This window comes from Drosophila eugracilis, unplaced genomic scaffold, assembly GCF_018153835.1.
Source record: "Drosophila eugracilis isolate 14026-0451.02 unplaced genomic scaffold, ASM1815383v1 contig_90, whole genome shotgun sequence".
Lineage (NCBI taxonomy): Eukaryota > Metazoa > Arthropoda > Insecta > Diptera > Drosophilidae > Drosophila > Drosophila eugracilis.
Window position 1 is genome coordinate 704,221 of NW_024573812.1, and position 21,377 is coordinate 725,597.

The 21,377-nt window shown below is 41.7% G+C and overlaps 1 protein-coding gene across 2 annotated transcripts in view; it reads left to right on the plus strand.

Moving 5' to 3' along the window:
* LOC108106645 (homeobox protein invected) overlaps nucleotides 1-20,988 on the plus strand; it is a 32,798-nt gene extending 11,810 nt beyond the window's left edge. Inside the window, exons 2-4 of one of the 2 annotated variants that reach the window (XM_017213859.1) lie at nucleotides 18,858-18,863; nucleotides 20,180-20,343; nucleotides 20,471-20,988. In XM_017213859.1, the coding sequence (XP_017069348.1) occupies nucleotides 18,858-18,863; nucleotides 20,180-20,343; nucleotides 20,471-20,740 (440 nt within the window). In that variant the 3' untranslated portion in view covers nucleotides 20,741-20,988. The remainder of the gene's footprint in view (nucleotides 1-18,857; nucleotides 18,864-20,179; nucleotides 20,344-20,470) is intronic. The other variant, XM_017213860.1, reaches the window with a different exon arrangement.
* Nucleotides 20,989-21,377: the final 389 nt, after the last annotated feature.

Genomic DNA, 21,377 nt, shown 5'->3' on the forward strand with positions numbered 1-21,377 from the left:
TACGTTTACTCTACGAATTTGTTATTTAATTGTCTTAGCGGGTCGAGGGCCTTCAACATCGATTAATTGTCCAACAACAACAACAACAACAAAAACAAACAACTATTTCGATACCATTTTGATTCGAAGCTGATCGGGCCAAACGATTTAATTGCCATTTTAAAGGTTAAATTATTTTGTAGCTTTTGCCCACATTTGGTATTGATTAATTGCAATTGACTCTATGCCAAAATTGGCTACTGGTTTCCGATCCAACGTTCTGATTCGGTTCGTTTCCATTCGATCCGACACGAAATCGAAATCGAAACTCAATTTGCAGTTAAGTAACGAAATTGAAACCACAATGGAATGTGGCTGGGAAATGGTAGGGTATTAACTCGGACTTATGTGTGATGATTGCGGCTAAGTGGAGTGGCAGGTTGTCGGAAATCTGTTCAAAGGTTCAGTTTGGAGTACAGTGAAGTAATTAAAGGAGGAAACTGTAAAGAAAAGATATGATTTACATATTAAATACAGTTTCTAGACATTCAAATGCTTCTTCTAGAATTGATGTGTTTCTTAGAAGCTTAAGCACACTTTTTAGTAAAATCCTTTAAGAACTTTCTACTACTACTTTTTCAAGGTCTGCCCTCATCCCAAACATCACCGTACAAAGTAAGGTAGATCAACCCCAGAAATGACAAAAAGCCAGAACTCGATTGGCCTGACCAGACCTCGAATTCAATCACAAGAATGTTCTCCATTAACAAGTTGTCCCCAAGACCACTTCCTTAACCCCAAAAACGCCGCAAAACATCTGCTGGATGAGTACGTCCTTGCCTTGATTTCAACATCTGTGGTGGGGAGCAACGAATATTTGCATTTAAACATCGTAATCATATTTTCAGTTCATATGCTTTATTATTCGCAGTTAGTTTTTCTGTCAATTTGGATGATGATTGAACTGCCGGTGATTGAAACATTTCATTACATACTCCGTTGAAGTTCCCTGTTTTGGTTTATTTTTGTTTTATGTTTTTTTAGTGGCCTGGATTTAAATAATTGGATATGCGTGTGGTGGAGGGCAGGAGATTTGGGTTCCAACTGACGACGTTCAATCTGCATTCGAGTTGACGTTGATTTTAGTTCCTGTCCGATTTCCTCTGGCGCCTGATCTTCCTCGCAGGGGATCTGGCACTGCAGCTGCATTGGGTTCTTGACTTTTGGTTACTCCAAAGAACGTAAATCCATCTTTGGGGTTACTTATTCTGCGGTTAATTTCTGCTTGACTAAACGATTTGCCATTCATTTGGCAAGAGGACCGAAAGCCCTTGCGGTTGTGTTTCAGTTTCCCAACTCTTGGAAAATAACAACCGATGGAGAAACAAATTTATGGTATTTTAATATTGATTTGCAAGTTAAGCGATTGAGTACTCTGTTTTGCGGTCTCTGGGTGGTTCATTAGGGTATTTTGTGGCTGTAGAAGGGGGTCTTGGGGTATTTTTGTGTAATTTTGTGTATTTTAAAGGCAATTATTAAGTCTATAAAGGTGGGTTTTTAAAGGTGATTAAGTAGAAATACTTTAATAGGTATGAAAAGGGCTAAACTAGCTGAGTTCAGCTGCATGATTCATAGCCAAAACTCTAAATTTTCTTCCTCAACTTTGCTTAGTTATCATGTGTCTACAAAGAGGTTTTTTGAATAGGTTTATTGACATAAATAGTTAGCTATTTATGATCTGTGATATATATCTTGTTTACTGTTTAATTCTTAAACTTATTTTTTAGCTCTAACTCAAATCTATCTCATATTTATGTCTATCCCAGTCAGAAACTCACATGATTATAGACTTTTTTGTTTAACTTTCGAGCTCTATCTAAGATCTATCTCTATTCTAACAACAAACTCACATGGTTATAGATAGTTTTGTAAACTTTACTCTTCCATTTTAATAAGTTCAAAGTAAAGTAAAACCCAAGCCCAAGAAGTCATAACTTTAACCCATAATAGCTCTTTAAGTAAACTAATTTGAAGAACAAATTATCACTTTAAGATCTTAACATGATCAATGACAGGTGTCTCGTTCTTTCTAAGCCTGAACTATATTTTCCCTCTCTCTCTCTCTCTCTCTTTCTCTCTCTGTATATAGTAAACCCATGAAGTCAGGGTCTAGTAATAAACCATCATATCATGGTTCCCTGGCTACCATTTCTTTCGGCTTGGTTTGGTACTTGCTCTATAATTTTTGTAGTGCCCATTGGCTTGTTGGTTGTTGTAAAGTTGTCGTTAGTGGTTTTCATATTTTTTACTATTTACTGGTTGTCTGCGTTTTCTGTTGTTGTTGTTGTTTTTTGTGGGACAACACTTGTTTTCATTTAATGTCTTTTTAATGGGCAGTGCCATGTTTGCTTTCCATGTTTATTTTTGTTGCGTTTTTCTTTATTGAAATGCCAAATTATAAAGCCACAGGCCAAACGAAAAATGCAGTTTTTTTAGTTTAAAAAAATGTATAATTTTATTCGTTTTAAGTTTTTTTCTGCCGTTTGTTTGTTTGTTAAAGTTGTGTTTTGCGAGATAATGATGTTGTTGCGTTGCTTTTGTTGACGTTGTTGTTGTTGTTGCTTTTGTCGTGTTTGTGTCGTGTGTCGTGATCGCACCCAAACAGGCCAAACAGACACCCTCTTCTGCCACCTCACCTTTTTGGCCAAGACGAAAGACGGCTTCAGGTGCTTCGAGTTCTCTGTTTCTGTTTTTTTTTCTTTTTCATTTTGGTAGCTGCTCTTTGACAAACGCGTTTGTATGGCCAACATTGTATATGTTTGTGTGTGTTTGTGCTTGTGTTTGTGTTGGCCATGTTTTCCTCATTGGAGCAATTATTATTTATTATTGTTGTTGCCACTGCTACCGCCACTGATGTTGAGCAGGTGAGCAGGTGTTAATTGTCAGAGCTGAGTTCGTTTTTGGCCCCCCATCTCTGTCTCTGTGCTCACTCGTTCTGTCTCTTTTAGGTCTCTGTGTTTCACTTTTTGGGTGACTGCCACTTGTTACTTGAAGGTGAATTGAGTTGCTGGCGGGGTTTCTAAGAGCTTCTACAGGTTAGAATTTAGTTCATGGAAGAAGAGAGCCAGATTTTAGAAGTTTACTTACATTTAAAGCTTAAAGGTCTGCGATTAACAAGTTTAAATGTGCATTTAATAAGTTAAATTATAAAAATGAAGTAGATAGAGGTTTGAGAAACAGATTCTTGGAGGTTAAAAGATTTGCACTTCTAAGATCAAGTTTATAATTACTTTCATTTGAGTTTTCTGAAGTAATAAACCTTGTTTTGATGATCTTATCTTGAACTTATCTTAATCGTATTAACACAATGTTAAAGTACTTCTTGATTCTAGTTTGTGGTATATTCTTAAGACTGCATTTCCCCCCTAAATATGCTGTTTACAACATGCTCCTTGATTGACATTACCTACCACACTTTCCCGACCAGCTCACCCCACTTATCTAGACCATTCCCCACACATCCAAGTGATCATCGCAACGACCTTCTGGTTCAATTAACTCGCATCGGGGAACTTGTTATGCCCCCTTGTTAAACCCCCCTGAGCCCCTTTGTTAAAAAGCTTTCCCCGAATGCGATTTCCCCGGCAAACACAAACACAATCACAATAAACGATGTGTCCGAACAGAACTTAACCGCAAAACGATTACAAATGGTGAATAATGTAAAATCCATCAACTGCAAATCAGGCATGTGAGCTGCTGCCTGACAGTTTGTTTGTGTGTCTAAAGCGGCCCCAAGAAGGGGGTGTAAGGGGGAGGGTGGTGTACGGTGGTTGAGGATCCACCAGGTCCACGATCGCTTGGCATGTGGCAAAAGGCAGAAAACTGGAAACAAGGCAGGCAGGCAGGCAGGCAGGCAGGCCGTGGCAAACACACACAAAATGCCCATTTGATGGACCAAGGTAAATGGAAATTGCTGCACTAGGGAAATAAACAAAGAAAAGCCAAGACAGGCAACTGCAAAGAAAAGTGTGCAAGAAGGGGGTATGGGGAGTTAACTGGCAAATATTTGCGCTCCATTGAAAATGCGGTTAGAGCTGGGCTGGAAAACCCCACACACTTCGCTGCCCCTTCCCCCATTTTCAGCTAAATTGTGGGCGGTGAAAGCTGCGTAAGGCGGAACTAACTGTTGTAAATTTGTTGACATTACCCGGTCGCATTAACATGTGCATTATATATGGCTATACTTAGGGCTTAGTACTTACCCATGGCTACCGCAACAAAATGAGTTATTTTCCACTTTGCCAATGGCAGCCCGCAGACTTGTCATTAAAAATCCATTAACTATAGTAGCCAACTGTTGTCGAAGGAGTTTTGTGGTTCGATTCGAGTGTTTTTTTTTGGGGGCAGGTCATATGTATATATCTATGTTTTGACTACTGGGCAGACAGCAGGCGGTTAGCACTGAGAGAAATTGCCGAAGCGAAAACGAAAGTAGCATTAAATATAAGTTGTTATGGTGGGGCGGTACTTCGCTTAAGTTGTTTACGGGTGGTTGGGAGTTGAAAGGGAAAACATGAGACGAGCTAAGGTAGATAGATATATAGCTATATATTATTAAACTTTAACCCCATGTAGCCAGCTAAGACCCTTAATGATCTTAAGTCTCTCTTAAAAATACTTTTCTCAGACCACCCATAAATCGAAGCACCCTCAGAATGTAAATTATATGACCCGATTAAAACTAAATTGAACACTTTTCGGAAAATCGACAAATGGCATTTTCCTGTAGTGTAATTTACGAGTATGTCTATGTCACGCCTGGCACATGACTCACTTGGATCTCGCAGCTATATAGCCCACCATCTCCATTTCCATCTGGCAGCCCCAAAAAGCCCGCAGACCACACATACATTCCAAATTCGGAAGAGGGAAGATCGGAAGAGTTTTCATTGTAAGCTATTAAAGTGGGGGAAAAGCGTGTGTGCATTTTTAAGCCAAACCATTCCGTTTAAAGCAAGCCAAGCATTCATTCAACCATCCATCCATCCATCCATCTAGATGGCCACCCACATGGCCAAAGGGGAGTAGTTGGAGTAGGATTCCATCAAAGGGACCGACATGTCAGAGATTTGCAAAAATATTTCACAACATGAGAAATGCGATGCAGCAAGATGTCAACCGAATGCACAAAACACTTAAAGATGCAGTTTTCCCCCTAAAAGAAGATCCAATGGAAGGGCGGGGAAAGCATAAATCACACTGTTTCGCGGAGAGTGGGTGGGGGCTATAGCTGGGTGGTACTATATGTAAGGGGTTAATGCATGCGCAATGTCTGGACTTCTTACAACCAATTAACAAGCCAAGATTTCCATTGAGCTCACAAATCAATCGAAATCGTAAGGAAAACAAAACCGAAATCGATGCAACGCAAACTGATAGGCGAAAGGGAAGTATCGGGGGGAAGGGGGCGCCACACAGACTTAATTAAGTCATCAACCAGAAGGCAGGCTAATTGGAGATCTGCGCCGCGATCGCAGCATCCAACGGATACCAGAACCGAGGAACAGCCACAGATACGGGAGATTCAGGGAGAGGGTCTCTGGACTGGATGGAGGGATTCATACAGGGATTGGGGTAGCCGAGGGGAAGAGTGGTGGGGGAAGTCGAGCCAGATCAGTGACCACGAGACGCACCCGCAACTCGAAGGCAACGGCGCACACAAGAACCACATGATGAACAGCCAAAGAGATGATCATCATTATGATCTCCGGTTGATGCACTGGAAAAAAATGGGGTTAAAAGAAAGAATATCTTAAGATATGATCAACTAGAACTGCCAAAAGTGATTTAAAGTAAAACACAGAGAAATACTCTTTATAAGGTTCTTAGTACCAGAATAGTACTAGTGCTAAATACCAGTCATACTTTTCTCCCTGTGCATTTCTCGATGATTCAGTAAATCAGCGCGGACCACACACACACTAGTATGTATGTGCCCTTGTATCTGTGTGTCCACCTAGGAGTTCCCCCAGCTATCGCTATCTCTCTCTCGCTCTCTCCAGAGATTCGAGATGGAATGACTCACGGATCGAACCTCTAAAGCTGGCAGCTTTTTTGGCAAGGCAAAGAGGGCCACAACAACAACAACAATAAGGAAAGCAGAGCAGCAGCAGCAGCGGCAGCAGACCACCTAGCACGATGGTCCAAAGCTGGGACCCATTCCCATTTCCATTCTCAGGCTGCCTTTAGGGTGGTCCAAAACTGAGCTCTGCATCTCTGCCGCTCCTGCAGGCGGCTCTTAACGTCGAAGGCTCTCCCCTAACACTCGACGACATAATCTGGGGACAAGCCGAAAGACGAGACACTTTTTGCGGTCATCTTGGCCTGTCAACGGTCGTGTAAATCAGAGCTACACTAGATAACAAAAACGATTTTTATTGTTGCATCCTAAACTGATTTAATTATTTACAAATTTTATTAAATTTCTTTCATAAAATCTTAAACACCGTGAGAAATATTCTATAAAAAAAGCGAAACCAGCTTGTCTAGTGTAATTCACCTGATTCCGATAGTCCCCTGCTGATGTTGTTGTTGTTTTTGTCTCCTTGCTTATCTGCAATGTTTTTACATTGATTCGGGATTACCCGCCTGAGTTAAGCCCCTCTTAGCCGCTTTTTGCCCACATTTGCATACCGTAAATGTAGCAATGACATTTTTATTAAGCGACTAGTTGGTTAGTGCTATTAACCCACCAAAGCCAACGGAGCCTGACCACACACAAGCAAGCACACATACATACATATACCCGTACATAAATATTTGCTAGTGAATTATTTACCCTCGATTGCAATTACAAAACACCAATAGGCATCTGGTTCTCGCAGAAGAATTTGCATTTGGGGAATTAAGTAACGCGCGCGAGTTTAACTGCCTGCTCTTAACCCCCTTTTCGGTGCCCTGCTCTCTTCGCATATAATTAAGCCGTGGAAGCCTGGAATTGCGAGCATGAACGACGCTCTGCGTCGACAGCGGCAGCTACAGCGACTGCAACGGCGACTGCGCAGCTGCACTTGGGTGGTCCCCTTTTGCTCTCTTGTCAAAATGTGTGGTCTTTATTAATAACAGCAACAACTAAAAGAAGGGTGTGTGGCGGAGTGAGAGGGGGAAGTTTCGCTGTCGCCAATACAAAAACGGATGTGTAGTTGTTGTTGCTGCTGTTGCTGCTTGGAGCCTTCGAACTTGTTGCATTGCAACTTGCATGGGCCAGAGAGGAATCGCAAGAGAGCGGGTTACTCTCCCTTTTGCTCCTTTGATTTCTTCCGCAGAAGCTGCAAATTAAAACATTCCTCTTCGCTCTCTTTCGCTCGCGGTTCTTTGTTTGCTTTGCTGATGACGATCATTTCGCATTAAGTTTAATTTAAGTTGAAATTAGTTCGTTAATGAACTCATCAGCAACAGTTTTTGACTTTTGTTTATTGCCAGAGTCGTATGGGGGATATATGAATGGTTACCCTATGTTTTATGGGCTAGGGTATATGGGTTTTCTGGAGTTGTTAGTCAAATGTACGATTTATCTTAACTGTTAGTTGCTTTTCCTTCATGTAACTATGAAGTTTTATCAGTACTTTTATAGGTAATCCAAAAATCCATTCGAAATTATAAACAAATTCTCAGAAATTGTATTTTTATATACAAAATAAACTAACGCTGATCTAATTATCACTCATACACCTAATTAGTGGCATTGCTAAACTGATGTTAAGATTATTATGATGTTTTCTCATTTATTTACATGCCCAATCCCTTACCTTCTCTTGGCCAAATCCTAATGAGTTAATTAAGAAAGGCAAAAACATTGCAGGCAAACACAAAACAGACAGCTAACATGGGGATAAATAAAAACAACATTTAGGAAACAGAAGAAGCGTGTTCCAAAGATTTAAATAAACTTTGTTGCAGCTGCAACAGACAGAAAGAGATAGAGATAGGGGCTAGCAGATGATGATGAATCAACTATACCGCAGCTCATATGAGAAAATTCTAGCACGCGTGCAAGTAATTAAGCCCCCAAAGATGAGACATCTTTTCATATCTCACACACACACACACACACAGACACCACACACAGTAGATCCCCGATATCGTTATCGAGCATGTTCATCTTGCACGCTCGGCGGTGAAGAATTACGGGAGAAAGATAGAGAGGAAGGGGACCTGAAGACGCGTCTGCAGCTGAGAGGAGAAAGTATGAGGTTGGGTCTTCTTTATTTTTTGTTAGTCGGCGGTGCCTTAATGACATGCTAATGACTCCAAATGAGTTGACTTTAATGTAATTGAACAATTAACTAAGATAAGGATGCGGTCGTTGGGTTCGATCCGGGGGAGGTCGGGGGAGAGTGCGGGCCAAGAAGGAGAGGTACCGGAGAAAGGTGCTTGAGGTTTTGTTTTTACATATTTTTTTAATGGGCCACAAAAAATCCGTTTTAAAGGAGGGAGTATTTTAAGTACTCTGACTAAAAGGTTAGGCGGTTTCTTGGGAAAGTTTTATAGCTGTATTTAAAATATTGTAAAAAATATTTGAAAACTAAATTTAAAGGAAATTGTTTAATTATTTAACAACAACTTAACTAGTTAAACTTTCCCTGTCAGCAAAAAACAAAAAAAAAAAAAAAAACAACAGTCAATGGCGTTAATTTCTTTATTCATGTATCACCGATCCATCCACTCAGCTTCCTTGGCACCCTCCTTTCAACTTGAAGCACCCATATCATTGTTTATGCAACACATGAAGCTGCGGAAAACAAATTTACTTGCATGCCACAGATTCAGCTTGAAGCTGGCTCCGCTTTCAGCTTAATTGCGTGCATAAATTGTTTCAATTTCAATATATAAAAAAAATACATAAAAATGCCAACTCATTGGGAAACAAAAGCAGAACAAAAATGTTGCACAACCCGCCTGGTCTGGCCTGGCCTGGTCTGGGCTGGAGAGTATCAATCAATGTGAGAAACTCAGCCAGGCGATTGTGTTTGGTTGCATTTTTAGTTTGTGTAATTAATATTCTGTGCACTCACATCGCATCGCAGATACATTTACAGAGACAGATACAGATACAGATTTTAGCCAGCCAACACAGATAGATTCGTGTTAACAAGCCCAGCAACAACAATTGACATCGTCTGGCTACGCTTTCGCTGTCTTTACCAACTCGACTCCTGACTAATGGCATAGAATTTGCCAAGTTTGAATAATGAATGTGTTCTATATAGAGCGTATGTCTGGTGCCACAAGATACTAGATACTAGATCAACCTGCCGCACGCCTAATGTCCGACATTTTCGACAAACGCTTTGTAATTGAAATGTAAATTGAGGCCCGGGGCCTTAATTGATATGCTCTACCCCCTACTCACTTTTCCTCGATTTCGTTCAATTTGCATCTCACTAAATTAATTTCATCCCACGAATATATCATTCCGGTAACTTGGGGTTGGTCTATACGTTGCATAATGGCCATAAAAGCTGTGTCACACTCCAGCGATTGCGATTGTGTTAAGGGTTATTGTTAAGGGCTTTGATTGACAAAGTTTAACAAGTAATAAATGCTGTGAAAATTGTTGTTTATTGTGGTGATAGCTGAGGTATTGTTATATTGTGAAAAGGAAGTTGTGGAAAATGGAAATCTACGAAGTAGAAAAGTGAGCGTTCCTAAGGATTATCCCAGAAACTTTAAAGATAAAGCTAATATCTTAAATAATATCTCTTAAATATACTTAATAATTGCCACAATCATGATGATAAACCAACCTTTTTTTATATATATATCAGACAAACTTACTTTTTTGTTATCTCCACCCATCGAAGTACTAACAAATTTAATTAAATTTTCGTTTCGCCCCAAGCCCGCCCCTCGGAGTCAATCCATTCCAGTTAATAATTGAGTGTGGTTGCTGCTGAAGGGTGGTGACTGGCGACTGGTGGGTGGTGGTGTACAAGTGCTTAAACAAGCTTTCATGCAACAAATTCAATAAGCCCGAATCCAATAAAATCCAACCCTCAGACGGCGGCAAGCTCTCCATCATCACCTTCACCCCAACCCCAGCTAGCCGAGGGGAAATTGTTTGAGTGCGGCTTATCTTGTCGACACACTCGTCGTGGGTGGGTGGGTCTTTGGTGTTTCCAGGACCACCCCATATAAGGGTGGTGCTGACAAAATGTGGCTTATGATTAGCGTGCAAAATAAACAAGGGACTTTTTGTTTCAGCTTATTTGTGGTTTGTCATCTTGCTTAGGTTAATATTCATGGGGATGCTCAACCCTCATTTAGGTTTTGGGGGTGAAAACTCTGCCATGTTTATGTTTTATTTTTGGTTTTTTTTTTTGGGGGGGGCGTTGCCAGTCAGAAAACTTGTTGGTCAAAATCGTCAACTCGAGGCTAATAACTCATTTAAAAAAAAAAAAAAAGAGTGCCTGACAACGCTGTTGCCGTTGCAGCTGCAGCAGCTGTTGTTGCAACAGCCACAACTACAGTGGCCCCCAGAGCAAAATAACTTAATTTCATAAATGGCCACGGAGAGTCGCTAAAGTGGAAAACGGCTTTTAGCCGGCTGAAAAATTTAGCTGCCATGTTTGACTCTGAATCCAGTCGACTGATTGACGTTGCCACTAAGCAATCAGCCATGCAAGTTTCTGTGTCCGCGCTATTAACTTGGCCAATTCGTGTGCTTAATTATGCTTGTAACGCCGGCTTTACTTTTTTCTCCTCTAACGTTCTTCTCTTCATATGCTTAAATTGCCTTCTGTCTGGCAGTGTTTTGGCCTTTTCTTGCATGCAACATTTGCATTGATTGTCAGCTTTTGGCTCTTTCGGCTCTTCCCCTCTAAGCCAAAATTGCCGCCAGTCAGCCACCAATTGTGGTTTATGGAAATTATTATGGTGACATTTTCATTTCAATGGCTAATTGGAGCTGCAAGATTTTCATGTTTTTGGGTGTGCGGAAAAGTCTCGAAGTCCGGGTCGCGACAAGTGAGTTATTAAATGGCGCTCAACGAGGCGTATGAGTAATGCCAAATTGTTGGCAATTTCAGCAAAGTGTTGGGTTGGCTTGGGCTGGGGTGAATAATAGTGGAATAAAACCGTAAAAAAACATGATGTAGGTAAGAATTGAAAGATAAATAAACAATTTAACATGGGCTATGATTTCATCGATTGGTAATTCGGAATAATAGATTCATAAATCATGTGAAAAGTGCGAATTGAAAGTTAAATAGAAGAAATCACTTTGATAAATATTATTACTTAATAAGTTAAGTCTGTTTCTAGGTATAATCCGTACCCTTCTACAACTTATCTCAAATCCCACACCCACTTAACTTGACTCGTTCAATCGCTCATTTACCCAATCACTTCGAAATTCAATTCGATTGAAAGTTTGCTGGCAAATTGCGCCAAACAACAGCAAACAAAAAGTCAAAAGCGAGAAGTAAGTGAATTGAATGCAGTCGGAGGAGTCGACAAATCGAATCGGAAATTGAGAATCTGCAGCAGACAGGCTGACAAACAGACAGAGAAACAAACAAACAATCGGAGAACTCCCCCACAAACTCAGATATACGAAAACACATTCACAGATACTACGGATACGGATACGGATACAGATACTTTTGATTGCATCCCCCCGGTCTACTCCTATCAAAAGCTCGTGTATGGAAGCTGTCAGCTCGAGTTGAATTTAATTAAATCCTTCATGTCGGCGTGTCTGTTAAAAATAGACAAATGACAGTTTCCTCTTCAAGGGAAAAAGGGAAAATCGAGGAAGGATGTGTAAACTGCAAGGCAGACAGGGATTAGCGGGTAGCGAATGGGGGTCTTTAACCGGTGGATAAGGATGGCCAAGTGCAGCTCCGATGACAGTTGAAATTGAAGCACAGATTACGACAAAAAGCTGAAATTGAATTGAAATTTGTTTTGTCCGCTCCTTGCGCCGCTCCTTCTTCTTCTTCAGGCATAATTACTTAATTAAAAGCGCCGCTCGAACAACAACAAATAAACAACAAACAACAAAAGAACAAGACAACGAAAGGATAATAGTAATTAAAAGTCGCCAGATCGAAGCGTGAGAATTTTAACAAAAACGCTGAGTTGGGGTTGTTTTGCCGAAGCGACATTGAGAGCATATCGATAGGGTCTGCTACGGGAATGAAACTGAATGAAAACGATCCCAACTGAGCAGACTTCTGAGCAGGTTTGTTTACGTTTCATACACTCACTGAGAGAGGGGTAGATGGGATAGTCAATAAGTTATAAATTAGGATTTAGGCCAACTTCAGTTGGTAAAACATTTAACAGATGTTGGTTTGGTTTAGGAACTACTTATATTAAGATATATCTTAACTATTAGGATGATCTTTTATATCTTATATACCCTATAAAGAGTATCCCCATAACATTACTCCCAACTTCTATACTCTCAAGATCAATCCCCATCTCCTGGAAATTGTCAAGATGCCAGAAACAGGGGCCAGCTTGGATTGAGCCAAGAATTGATCGCTGGGTCTTCTATGCGGCGTCTTCTGGCGCCAGCTGCTTCCTCTTCCAGTCTCTCCATCTCCTTTTCTCCCTCCGACAACCTGCTGACGTCATAAAAACTTTGATAACTTAATTAAGAACAGAAAGAACAGCAGCAGCCGCAGCAGCACTAGCAGCATCCCCAATCGATTCAGGTTCAGAATTCCACGGCTGCTGCTTCTCTTGACTTAAAAAATAAAAAGAAAAAACTGATATCAATACCTTATAGCCGAGTTCAACGCTAAAGAATGCGGTAGGTAAACTAAGCCAAATTAAAAGTGATCGGATCATTTTATCGATAATTTATCAAAGCCGAAAAACCCAGTGGCGAATACTCTTCACTCCCGACAAGGGCAATATGGCCAGCCATAAAAGCATATAAAAGTTCTCCAGGGGAATGGAGCAGAGAAGAGCAGAGCGGAGCGACCTTTTGGGGACCATGCGAATCGGACGACGTGTGTGGTCCACATGGTGGAATCCAAAGCGACGTCGCCGTCGTCTTCGTCGTCGTCTTCGAAATTAGCATAAGAGCCCGATCATGATGATGATGATCATGACGATGACGCCGATGATTATGATGATTATGCTGCCCCAGTCGGACTGAGAGATCAGCTGCATGGACGAAAAAAAATCAGAAAAAAATAAATAAAAGAGTAAGCGTATGAGCCAGCAAGTCAGAGGCATGGCCAAAAGCCGGGCCATAAATCCACAGCGAACACCACCGCACAGGTGGTCAACTTGGGCGGCTCGCCCTGCTGATATTTAAAACAATCTGTTGTGCTTTTCAATTACTTTATAGTACGTACACGACATACGAACGATCGGCCAGGCTTTGGCTTTCGGCTGAGTCTCAGTCTGAATCTGAGTCTGTGCCTCCGACGCTGACGCTGACTCTGGCTTTGGCTTTGGCTTTTGGTCCGCCACACAGCTCAGCCATAAAAACTGATTCAGGAGCGGAACTAATCGATTGAGGGAGCGAAGTATATCGTTTTTTTTAATGTAAAGCAATCCAAGAACTGAGTTCATATTTCTCTTAGTGTAATGTTAAGATAAATCAGAAAAATAAATTTATATTTTTAGAGAGCTCTTTGAGTGAGCAATTTCGATTGGTAGAAGTTGATCTGCAGTTTGCTCTCCCTAAGAATATTACTTTACTATAAAAACTTTTTAAATTCCCTAATTAAACCCCCAGAATCCGCTCCTGCCTGCGAGTTATTGTGTCTGCCCTGTGCATTGGCACAAGAAAAAAGAAATATGAAAAGAAAAAATCTTATGAGCTCAGCTGTGCTATTAATTGTTTTATTAAGACATTTCAAGATTTAACATGCCATACACCCTACCACACAGAGTGCAAGGCATAGGAGACTTTGAAAAAGCTCATTAGTGGATAGGATTATCAATGAGTATTGAAATTCAACTTGCAGTTAAAGTTTTAGCCATATTTTGAAGAATTTTACAAGTTTTTATATCAACTTCATATTAATAAGTATCCTGAAAAGGTTTCCTTTCACAAAGCAAAAGTTAATAACAAATTTAATGGCTTTTTGATCTCTCAACATTAGGATAATAACACCGTTCTGTAGGGTACTGTTAAAGTACATCAAACCTGACCTAAAAAAGGGGGCAGGCAAGCTCGAGAGATCTGGACCTTCTTTCAGAGCCCTGCATCTGGGATCGACTGACTCTCGGTCCGATCTTCTGGCTCACTGCCTTTCCCCATCAGCATCATCAGCCTGATGATCATTGCGATCGTTGGGATTCGTGATCATGGACTTGCAGACGATCATCAGCGAGGAGTGGACCCTTTTGGTGTGGTCCGAGGACCGAGGTCCGGGGTCCGAGTTACGAGTCCGAGTGGTTTGCATCTCGGTGATCCGTGGAAGATTGATGTTAATGTCGGCATCGCCCTGGTGTGAACACACTTATTCGCATATTTGTTTTGCAACCCTGCCATTGGGCCACACACGAAGCTGATGGTCGTCCGAAGGTCCGGCTATCGCCGCTAATAGAGCCATAAAGCGAACATTTATTGATCTACAAATTATTTGGGGAGCTGCCGCTGGGGATCAGCTTCGATCAGCTTTTGGTTTTTATTTTTTTTTTTTGGCTACTTTCGTGGGCTATCTAAATATTCATTAGTGTCTGGGCGGCTTGATTGGTCGGTCGATCGCCTCAGAGATCGCTGCGTTCTTCGATTTAATTTTATTTTTATAGCTCCCCCACCGCCTCTCAACCTTCCCCGAAAAGAACCCGCTGACCACCGCAACCGAGAAAAAAGCAAATAAACAAACACTCTCCCGATAGCCAAGCGATGCCTTTCGTTTCGGGTGGTCCGACGAGATCAGTGGCTCTGATGTGTTCATTAGGGTGAAAGCCAAACTAACTCCCAGACTTTGACTGATCTAATTGGGGAGAAACTGGAGCCGAAGATTGAAACAGCTAGACTGCGGATTGCGTTAATTGAGAGGCCATAAAAGTGCACTAATTTAGTCGAAATATCCATAGAAGCGTAAAATGTTCACACCTCAATTGCACAAAGCCAGAGCAACGTGTCTATTAAGGTGCGCTAAGCTTGAGATACATCTATAGCTGGAAAATCAGTTACAGATACAGATACTTTGGCCGCCCATATCGGTGTCTGTTGAGGTGTACTTGAGGCCTCCGCCAAACTCAAACTCAATCCCAGTTGCAGTTCCAGGCCACCTGATGCCCAGCATTGCCGCATTGCCGGATTGATTACAGTTTCTTAATGAAATTGTTTGCTAATATCAGCGGAAAATGCGGTTTGCAATTTGTCAAACCAGTTGTGGCCACCTCATGGACCCAATCAATGCTATAGGTGTAAGCGATATCTCTGGCAGGGTATTAAATCGCTAAAGGTGTGAGAGCGCGTAAAAGGTTGCCACGGAATTCGCTGGGATCATTGAGGAATCTCTGTCTCATAAGGAGTTTTCCAAGGCGATTATCTCAATCAAACCATATTTAATGTTATTGTTATGTTCGTCTCGAATTACTCAACAATTTTATGGTTATTTTAGATTTTTATGGGTTTCCATATGGGTTTTTAAGGGGTTAATAAGTCTAAGTACTCCCACTATCAGCTAAAACCCCCTTTAAGCTAATAAAGAACTGCTTTTCTGATGGTGTAATTATAGTATTTCCCAAGCAGGTTAGCTTTCCTTCCACACTTTCATTTGCCGACTTCAAATCGCGTTTGAGGCAACATGTTTTGACACCTGCAACTCGCCCCTGGGGCATATTCAATGAAGCGCCCTGCGATGATGAAAGAACCGCGAGGACAACTCACCTGCCCCGCCAGCAATTTCATATGCAAAGCATATGGCAAGGGCTATGCAAATTAGACAAAGGCAGAGGCAGTCTTAGTAATAACAACAAACAAATAGCAAAAGACCGCACTGATAGAGCAATTAAGAAATATGCTTAAAAATATTTTCATGCAGGAGAGCAAATTATGCGATGGAATGCTGTTGCTAGCCTTTGGCGTTGGTAGCTAGTTAGGCCGGACGGGTTGAAATGGCTATTTTCGAGCTTCGAGTCGGAGTCGGAGTCGAAGTCGTATCGATTGAGCGATAGACAAAATGCTGGCAAAGTTTTGCCAAGCTATATACGATCAACATCGATCGGCATCGTTTGTCATCCGGCGATTGCGATTGCGAGTGTCGCGCTGTCCGCGTCAATCACTTCAATTAAACGTGCAATCAAACCGATGAGCGACGCGTCGTCATGTCAATATTCATCAGTGTCGCCAAAACCGCAGCGTTAATTTGCCTGTCTGCCAGGTTGGGTTTTGCGTGGGTTTTAGTAATCTCCGATTAGTGATCATCGTTCAGCAATCAGAACTATGAATGCCGAAATTAACCACCGATCAATCATCATCGAACGCTTTCACTTTTCACATGTAAATTTCCCCCCTTCGACTATGTGTTGTCTTTTATGGCTTATTAATGATCTGGGCTCGAATGTGCGATCATTAGAGACAGATACGAGTCGAGATCGTCTCGAGAAACAGATCGCTTACATCGAAGCTCGGCGATTGAAAGCCTATGTTGACTGGTTCTCGATCTCGGCCAGACCGGCTCCAAAAGCCATCGGTATCTGAATCTGTACATCTGTATCTCCATATGTACGAGAGAGTATCTGTATCTGTATCTGTATCTGTATCTGTTACGATTTCTGGCTCCCCAGTGACGCGCTTTCAAAGTGGTCTGTGTGTGGCCCGTTAGTTTGAGATCTTTATAAGTCAATTTCGGTGTTGTTTGTGGCATTTGCTGTTGCAGTTGCTGTTGCAGTTGCAGTTTGGTTGCATGAGTTACTAGTGTCGTAATGGAAAACTTCAAACGGATCCTTGGTTATTTGGTTCCTGAAGGAATCATCATCATTCCTTTGGCTTAATTGCCGCGCTCTCAGCCAGCAGCAGCAGCAGCAGCAGCGGGCAGGCAAGCAGGCAGGTTCATTCATTTGGATCCGCCTAAAAGGTAACTCACCTGGTCGCCGAGATTCCTTTTGTGCTGCTGGCAACTGCTGCTGCTTTTGGCATTTGCAACTCATGTTAAGCATAAATAAAACAAATGCGTTTATTTTAAACATATGCCCCAGTGGCCGTGGCAGAAGAAGCCCGCTTTTTGCCCGCTCACTTGGTTAGCAGTTGGCTTCGCCAAGTTGGGTCATTGAGGCTGCTGATGAAGACATCTTCCCGTTTTTGTTTTTGTTTTTATTTTTGTTTTTGCTTTCTTTGCCGACTGTTGTCTGTTCTGGCGAAGTTGTTGTTGTTGTTTTTTGATGAACAGGAATTTATGTGAATGTGCGTCTCGGCTTTTTGTTTATTTTTGTTAGTGGCTTACTAAGGAACAAGGCCAATGCTTGACTTCTTTTTGCTGGATTTGGTTTTGTGGTTAAAAAGTAAGGAAAGTGCGTTTTTTGGGGGGTAATTGTTTGATTGCAAGCGGTTTAGCAAGGCAGCTTGAGAGGCGCAGAGGAGGCAGATTCGTTTGAGGATAGTAAGGTTGAGAGTCGCGGAGAGGGGATCTTCGTCTGTCTAAGCTTACGTAGTTACGTAAGCCATTTGAGAAGCGCGGAGAAGGGCGCTAGACTAGTAAGAGACAGGGAAGTTTAACATTAAATTTGACTTTTTTGGTCCCTTAAGATCATAATATATATATAGTTGATAATAAATGAAACATTTTTATACCATTTTAAAGACATTCAAGGCTATTCGCAAACCCGTAAAAAGTGATTATCCCTTAATAATGATCTTCCATTCTTTACTCTCTTTACAATCACCACTAACAACTTTCCTTTACAACCTCCTCCACATTGATTGAGTTCATATAATTTGTATTAAAGCCAATTTAAAGTAACCCCCATTAAAAAACAACAACCTCCCGAAACTTCCCCATAGAAAAACAACTTCGAAACTTTTATTGTGTCAAATTTGCGCAGCAGAGCAATGAAAAATTTAGCACGCTATAAATCACAATTTCCAGCAAAGGAGAGGAAAAAGATTTCATGCCTGGCAATTGTTGCATTGTGAAGGGTTTCTTATTTTTTTTTTTTTGCCAAAAAGGAAAGCTGCCAACCCTCTAGAAATGTCCTGGCGACGCTTTGGCATGCAGCTCGAGTTCGCTTATCTCCGCTTGCCAACATGCGTTTTCCTTCAGGGGTGGGTGTTTTTCTTTTCCGGGTGGGAAAGGGACGGAGGTCACCATGACTTGGATTTTCCTGTCGTCATCGTCTCCCGGCTGTCTGACAGGTTCAAGGTCTGATTTTCCTGCTGCTCCTTCACCTCCGCCCTCCCCCCGCCGGACTGTTTGTTTTTATTGTCGGCTGCGTGTGAAATTTAAAACCGTGATAACACCTTACAACAGCCACGCCCACTTGTCAACCCCCCGCCCAAAGATATTTTGTTTTTTTGGTTTAATTTCGCGCCCGTCGGCAGCTTTGGCATTTTGTTGACAAAATTGATTTGTTCAATTTTTCCAACGATTTAACTTAGGGCATGACTTGGTTGCGTTGCCATTAGTGCCGCTACATTTGTTTTGAAGGTTGTTGGGCGTTCGTTCAGTGGGCGTGGCTGGCTGGCTGGGTGGTTCTACGGGAATTTTTGCACGTTTCCAACATTCACCATTAGAAAGTTTCCGCTGAGTCGCGCTGACGTCGAGGAATTTAATCAATTTCCGATATTTTATTGATTCGCGTTAAAAGCAAATTCAATTTTAAATTGTCCCAAGCCGTTTTACCTTAAACGTTCTAACTTATATCTCTTTCTTTCTCTCTCTCTCTCATTGCAGGACGAAGTAAGTACGACAAGGATGAAAACTGGAACGCAGTGAACTAGAAATTTGTGGATCGATATGATGATGGTTAATATAGTTTGAAAGAGGGGAAGGGCATAGGTTAGAAAGTTAGTAGTAGAGGTTTGGGTTTGGTGCAGAATTATGAAAGTTTAAACTTTAAAGAGACTGGTAGCTAAATTTATGTTTATTATTTCCGATTTGTGAGTTTCTTGAAGAAAGAAGTATAAATATATATCTAGGGAGTAGTACAAGACTTACTTTTTAAGTTATGGTTCATCTTAAACTGTTTACTTTTTGATTTATTTACTTTTCATTTTAGGAATTAGTAAATTTCTAAACAGAAAAATCAGATTTTTTCCCTTTCAAAAAATGTAAATTTGAATATTTTACTTAACTTTTTCTTAACCAACTTTTTCTTAAAACAAGCAGCTAGCATCTTACCAAGAAGACTTCAAATCGATTTCCCTAGAGTCTAGGACCTAGACGTCTTCCCCTAAAAGCTTAGCTCACCCCCCCCAAGACCCTGGCAACTGCCTTATGATAGATGGAGCTCTTAAATTACAAAATACTTGCCACATATTTGAGCTTCGTTTCGTTTCGAACATCTTGCGGTCACTTGACTTGGGTTTTCCTTTTGACCAAAATATTCCCATTAGTGGAAACCTCATAATCGCTTCATCTCTCGTTTTCCATTTGCATTTCGGTTACAGTTTTCCCAACTATTTCCAAAATGAGACCGAACTTTGAAATAGAATTTTATTTGCCTGTCGTCTTGGCGGAACTTTTTAAGGGGGGGACAAACCCACATCAAGTGGAGCAATTCTCTGCGCCTGTCCGCCCCGAATGCTGTTAATTAAATCGAAGACAACTCAAGTCGTTCCCTCGTTGGGGGGTAGCTTTTCCAAGGGATATCCTTCGGGAAAATTAGCCACAGTCAAAAGTCATTGCGTTGATTACTTTTTGAAAATGACGCCAGCAAATTTCCAAGCGGAAAACTTTAATTGTTTTAGCTGGTGAAGGTTTGGAGAGGGGGGTAGGAAGGGGAGTTTTTGGGCTGGATGAGAAATGGGGCCGCTGAAGGACGTTACCCCGTAGCCGTCTGAACGCATTTAAATGTGAATTAATTGCCGGCCTGCGCTGCATATATGAGGAGCAGGATTTATGTCCGCCCGATGAGTCGGCAGTCGGGCAGGTTGAGGTCCATGTACAGGTCGTGGTCCAGTCATGTTGGTGCCATTAAGCGCTCCCAGGAATTTTTATGACCTCCGGACTCATCTCATCTCATTGTGTTTTCCTCTCCTCTTTTTTTGTTGCAGGTCCACGAGCGCGAAAGCCCAAGAAGCCGGCGTCGTCCAGCTCAGCGGCAGGTGGCGGAGGCGGTGGTGGCGTCGAGAAGGGCGAGGCCGCCGATGGGGGCGGTGTGCCTGAGGACAAAAGGCCGCGAACGGCCTTCAGCGGTACGCAGCTGGCCAGACTGAAGGTAAGATAGTTTGTGTATCTTTCTGGCTGTATTTTAGTTAGTCATTAAAGGGATTAAAGGGAACAAAGGGATTATGATTCGGAAAATCTCACTTAACACACTTTCCATTACTTTCTTTCACCTCCAGCACGAGTTCAATGAGAATCGTTATCTAACTGAGAAACGCCGCCAACAGCTGAGTGGCGAACTAGGCCTAAACGAGGCCCAGATCAAGATCTGGTTCCAGAACAAGCGGGCCAAGCTGAAAAAGTCGAGCGGCACCAAGAACCCTTTGGCCCTGCAGCTGATGGCCCAGGGATTGTATAACCATTCGACCATACCGCTGACCCGCGAAGAGGAGGAGCTGCAGGAGCTGCAGGAGGCGGCCAGTGCCGCTGCCACGAAGGAGCAGTGCTAGACCGAGGGGTTTTCCAGCAATATCTACGATCTAGTATTTATGGATTTAGCGTGTAAGGCTAGCTAATAGGAATCCTAAGCGATTAAGTTGTACAATATTCTAGTCCAGCGGACACGCAACCAGCAGAAGAAATCTACCGAAGAATTGAGAGGCCCCTCCACTGAAGAAAACGAAACTGTTGCGTGTGCGTTTTGTATAATAGATTCATAAATTCACAACTAAATAATTTAATAAACATTTAAATTATACACGCCGTGTTGTTGCTGTCGTTATCAAGGAATTTTGCATAATTTTAATTTGATTGCCATATCTGTTTATGGTCCGCGGCCAATCGACCAAGTGGGTGGTCTCCATCTATAGTCTAGAGATATGGCTAGTAGATATATCTAGTGGATATAATCGTGGGCGTCGGCATTAATTACTCAATTAGCAATGCGCGGATCAAAAGATTGGTCGCCGGCTTGGCAATTGCTGGAATTACATTCGAATTAAATTCATTATGCAAATTGAATTTGAAAACTGTTATCTCTGAGCATAATCACGCCTAATAAACGACGTCTCGTCTCGTCTCTCTTCTCTCTTCTCTTTAAAATCCAAAACATTAGCTACGTATATTATTAAATTCCCTCCTTTAGCT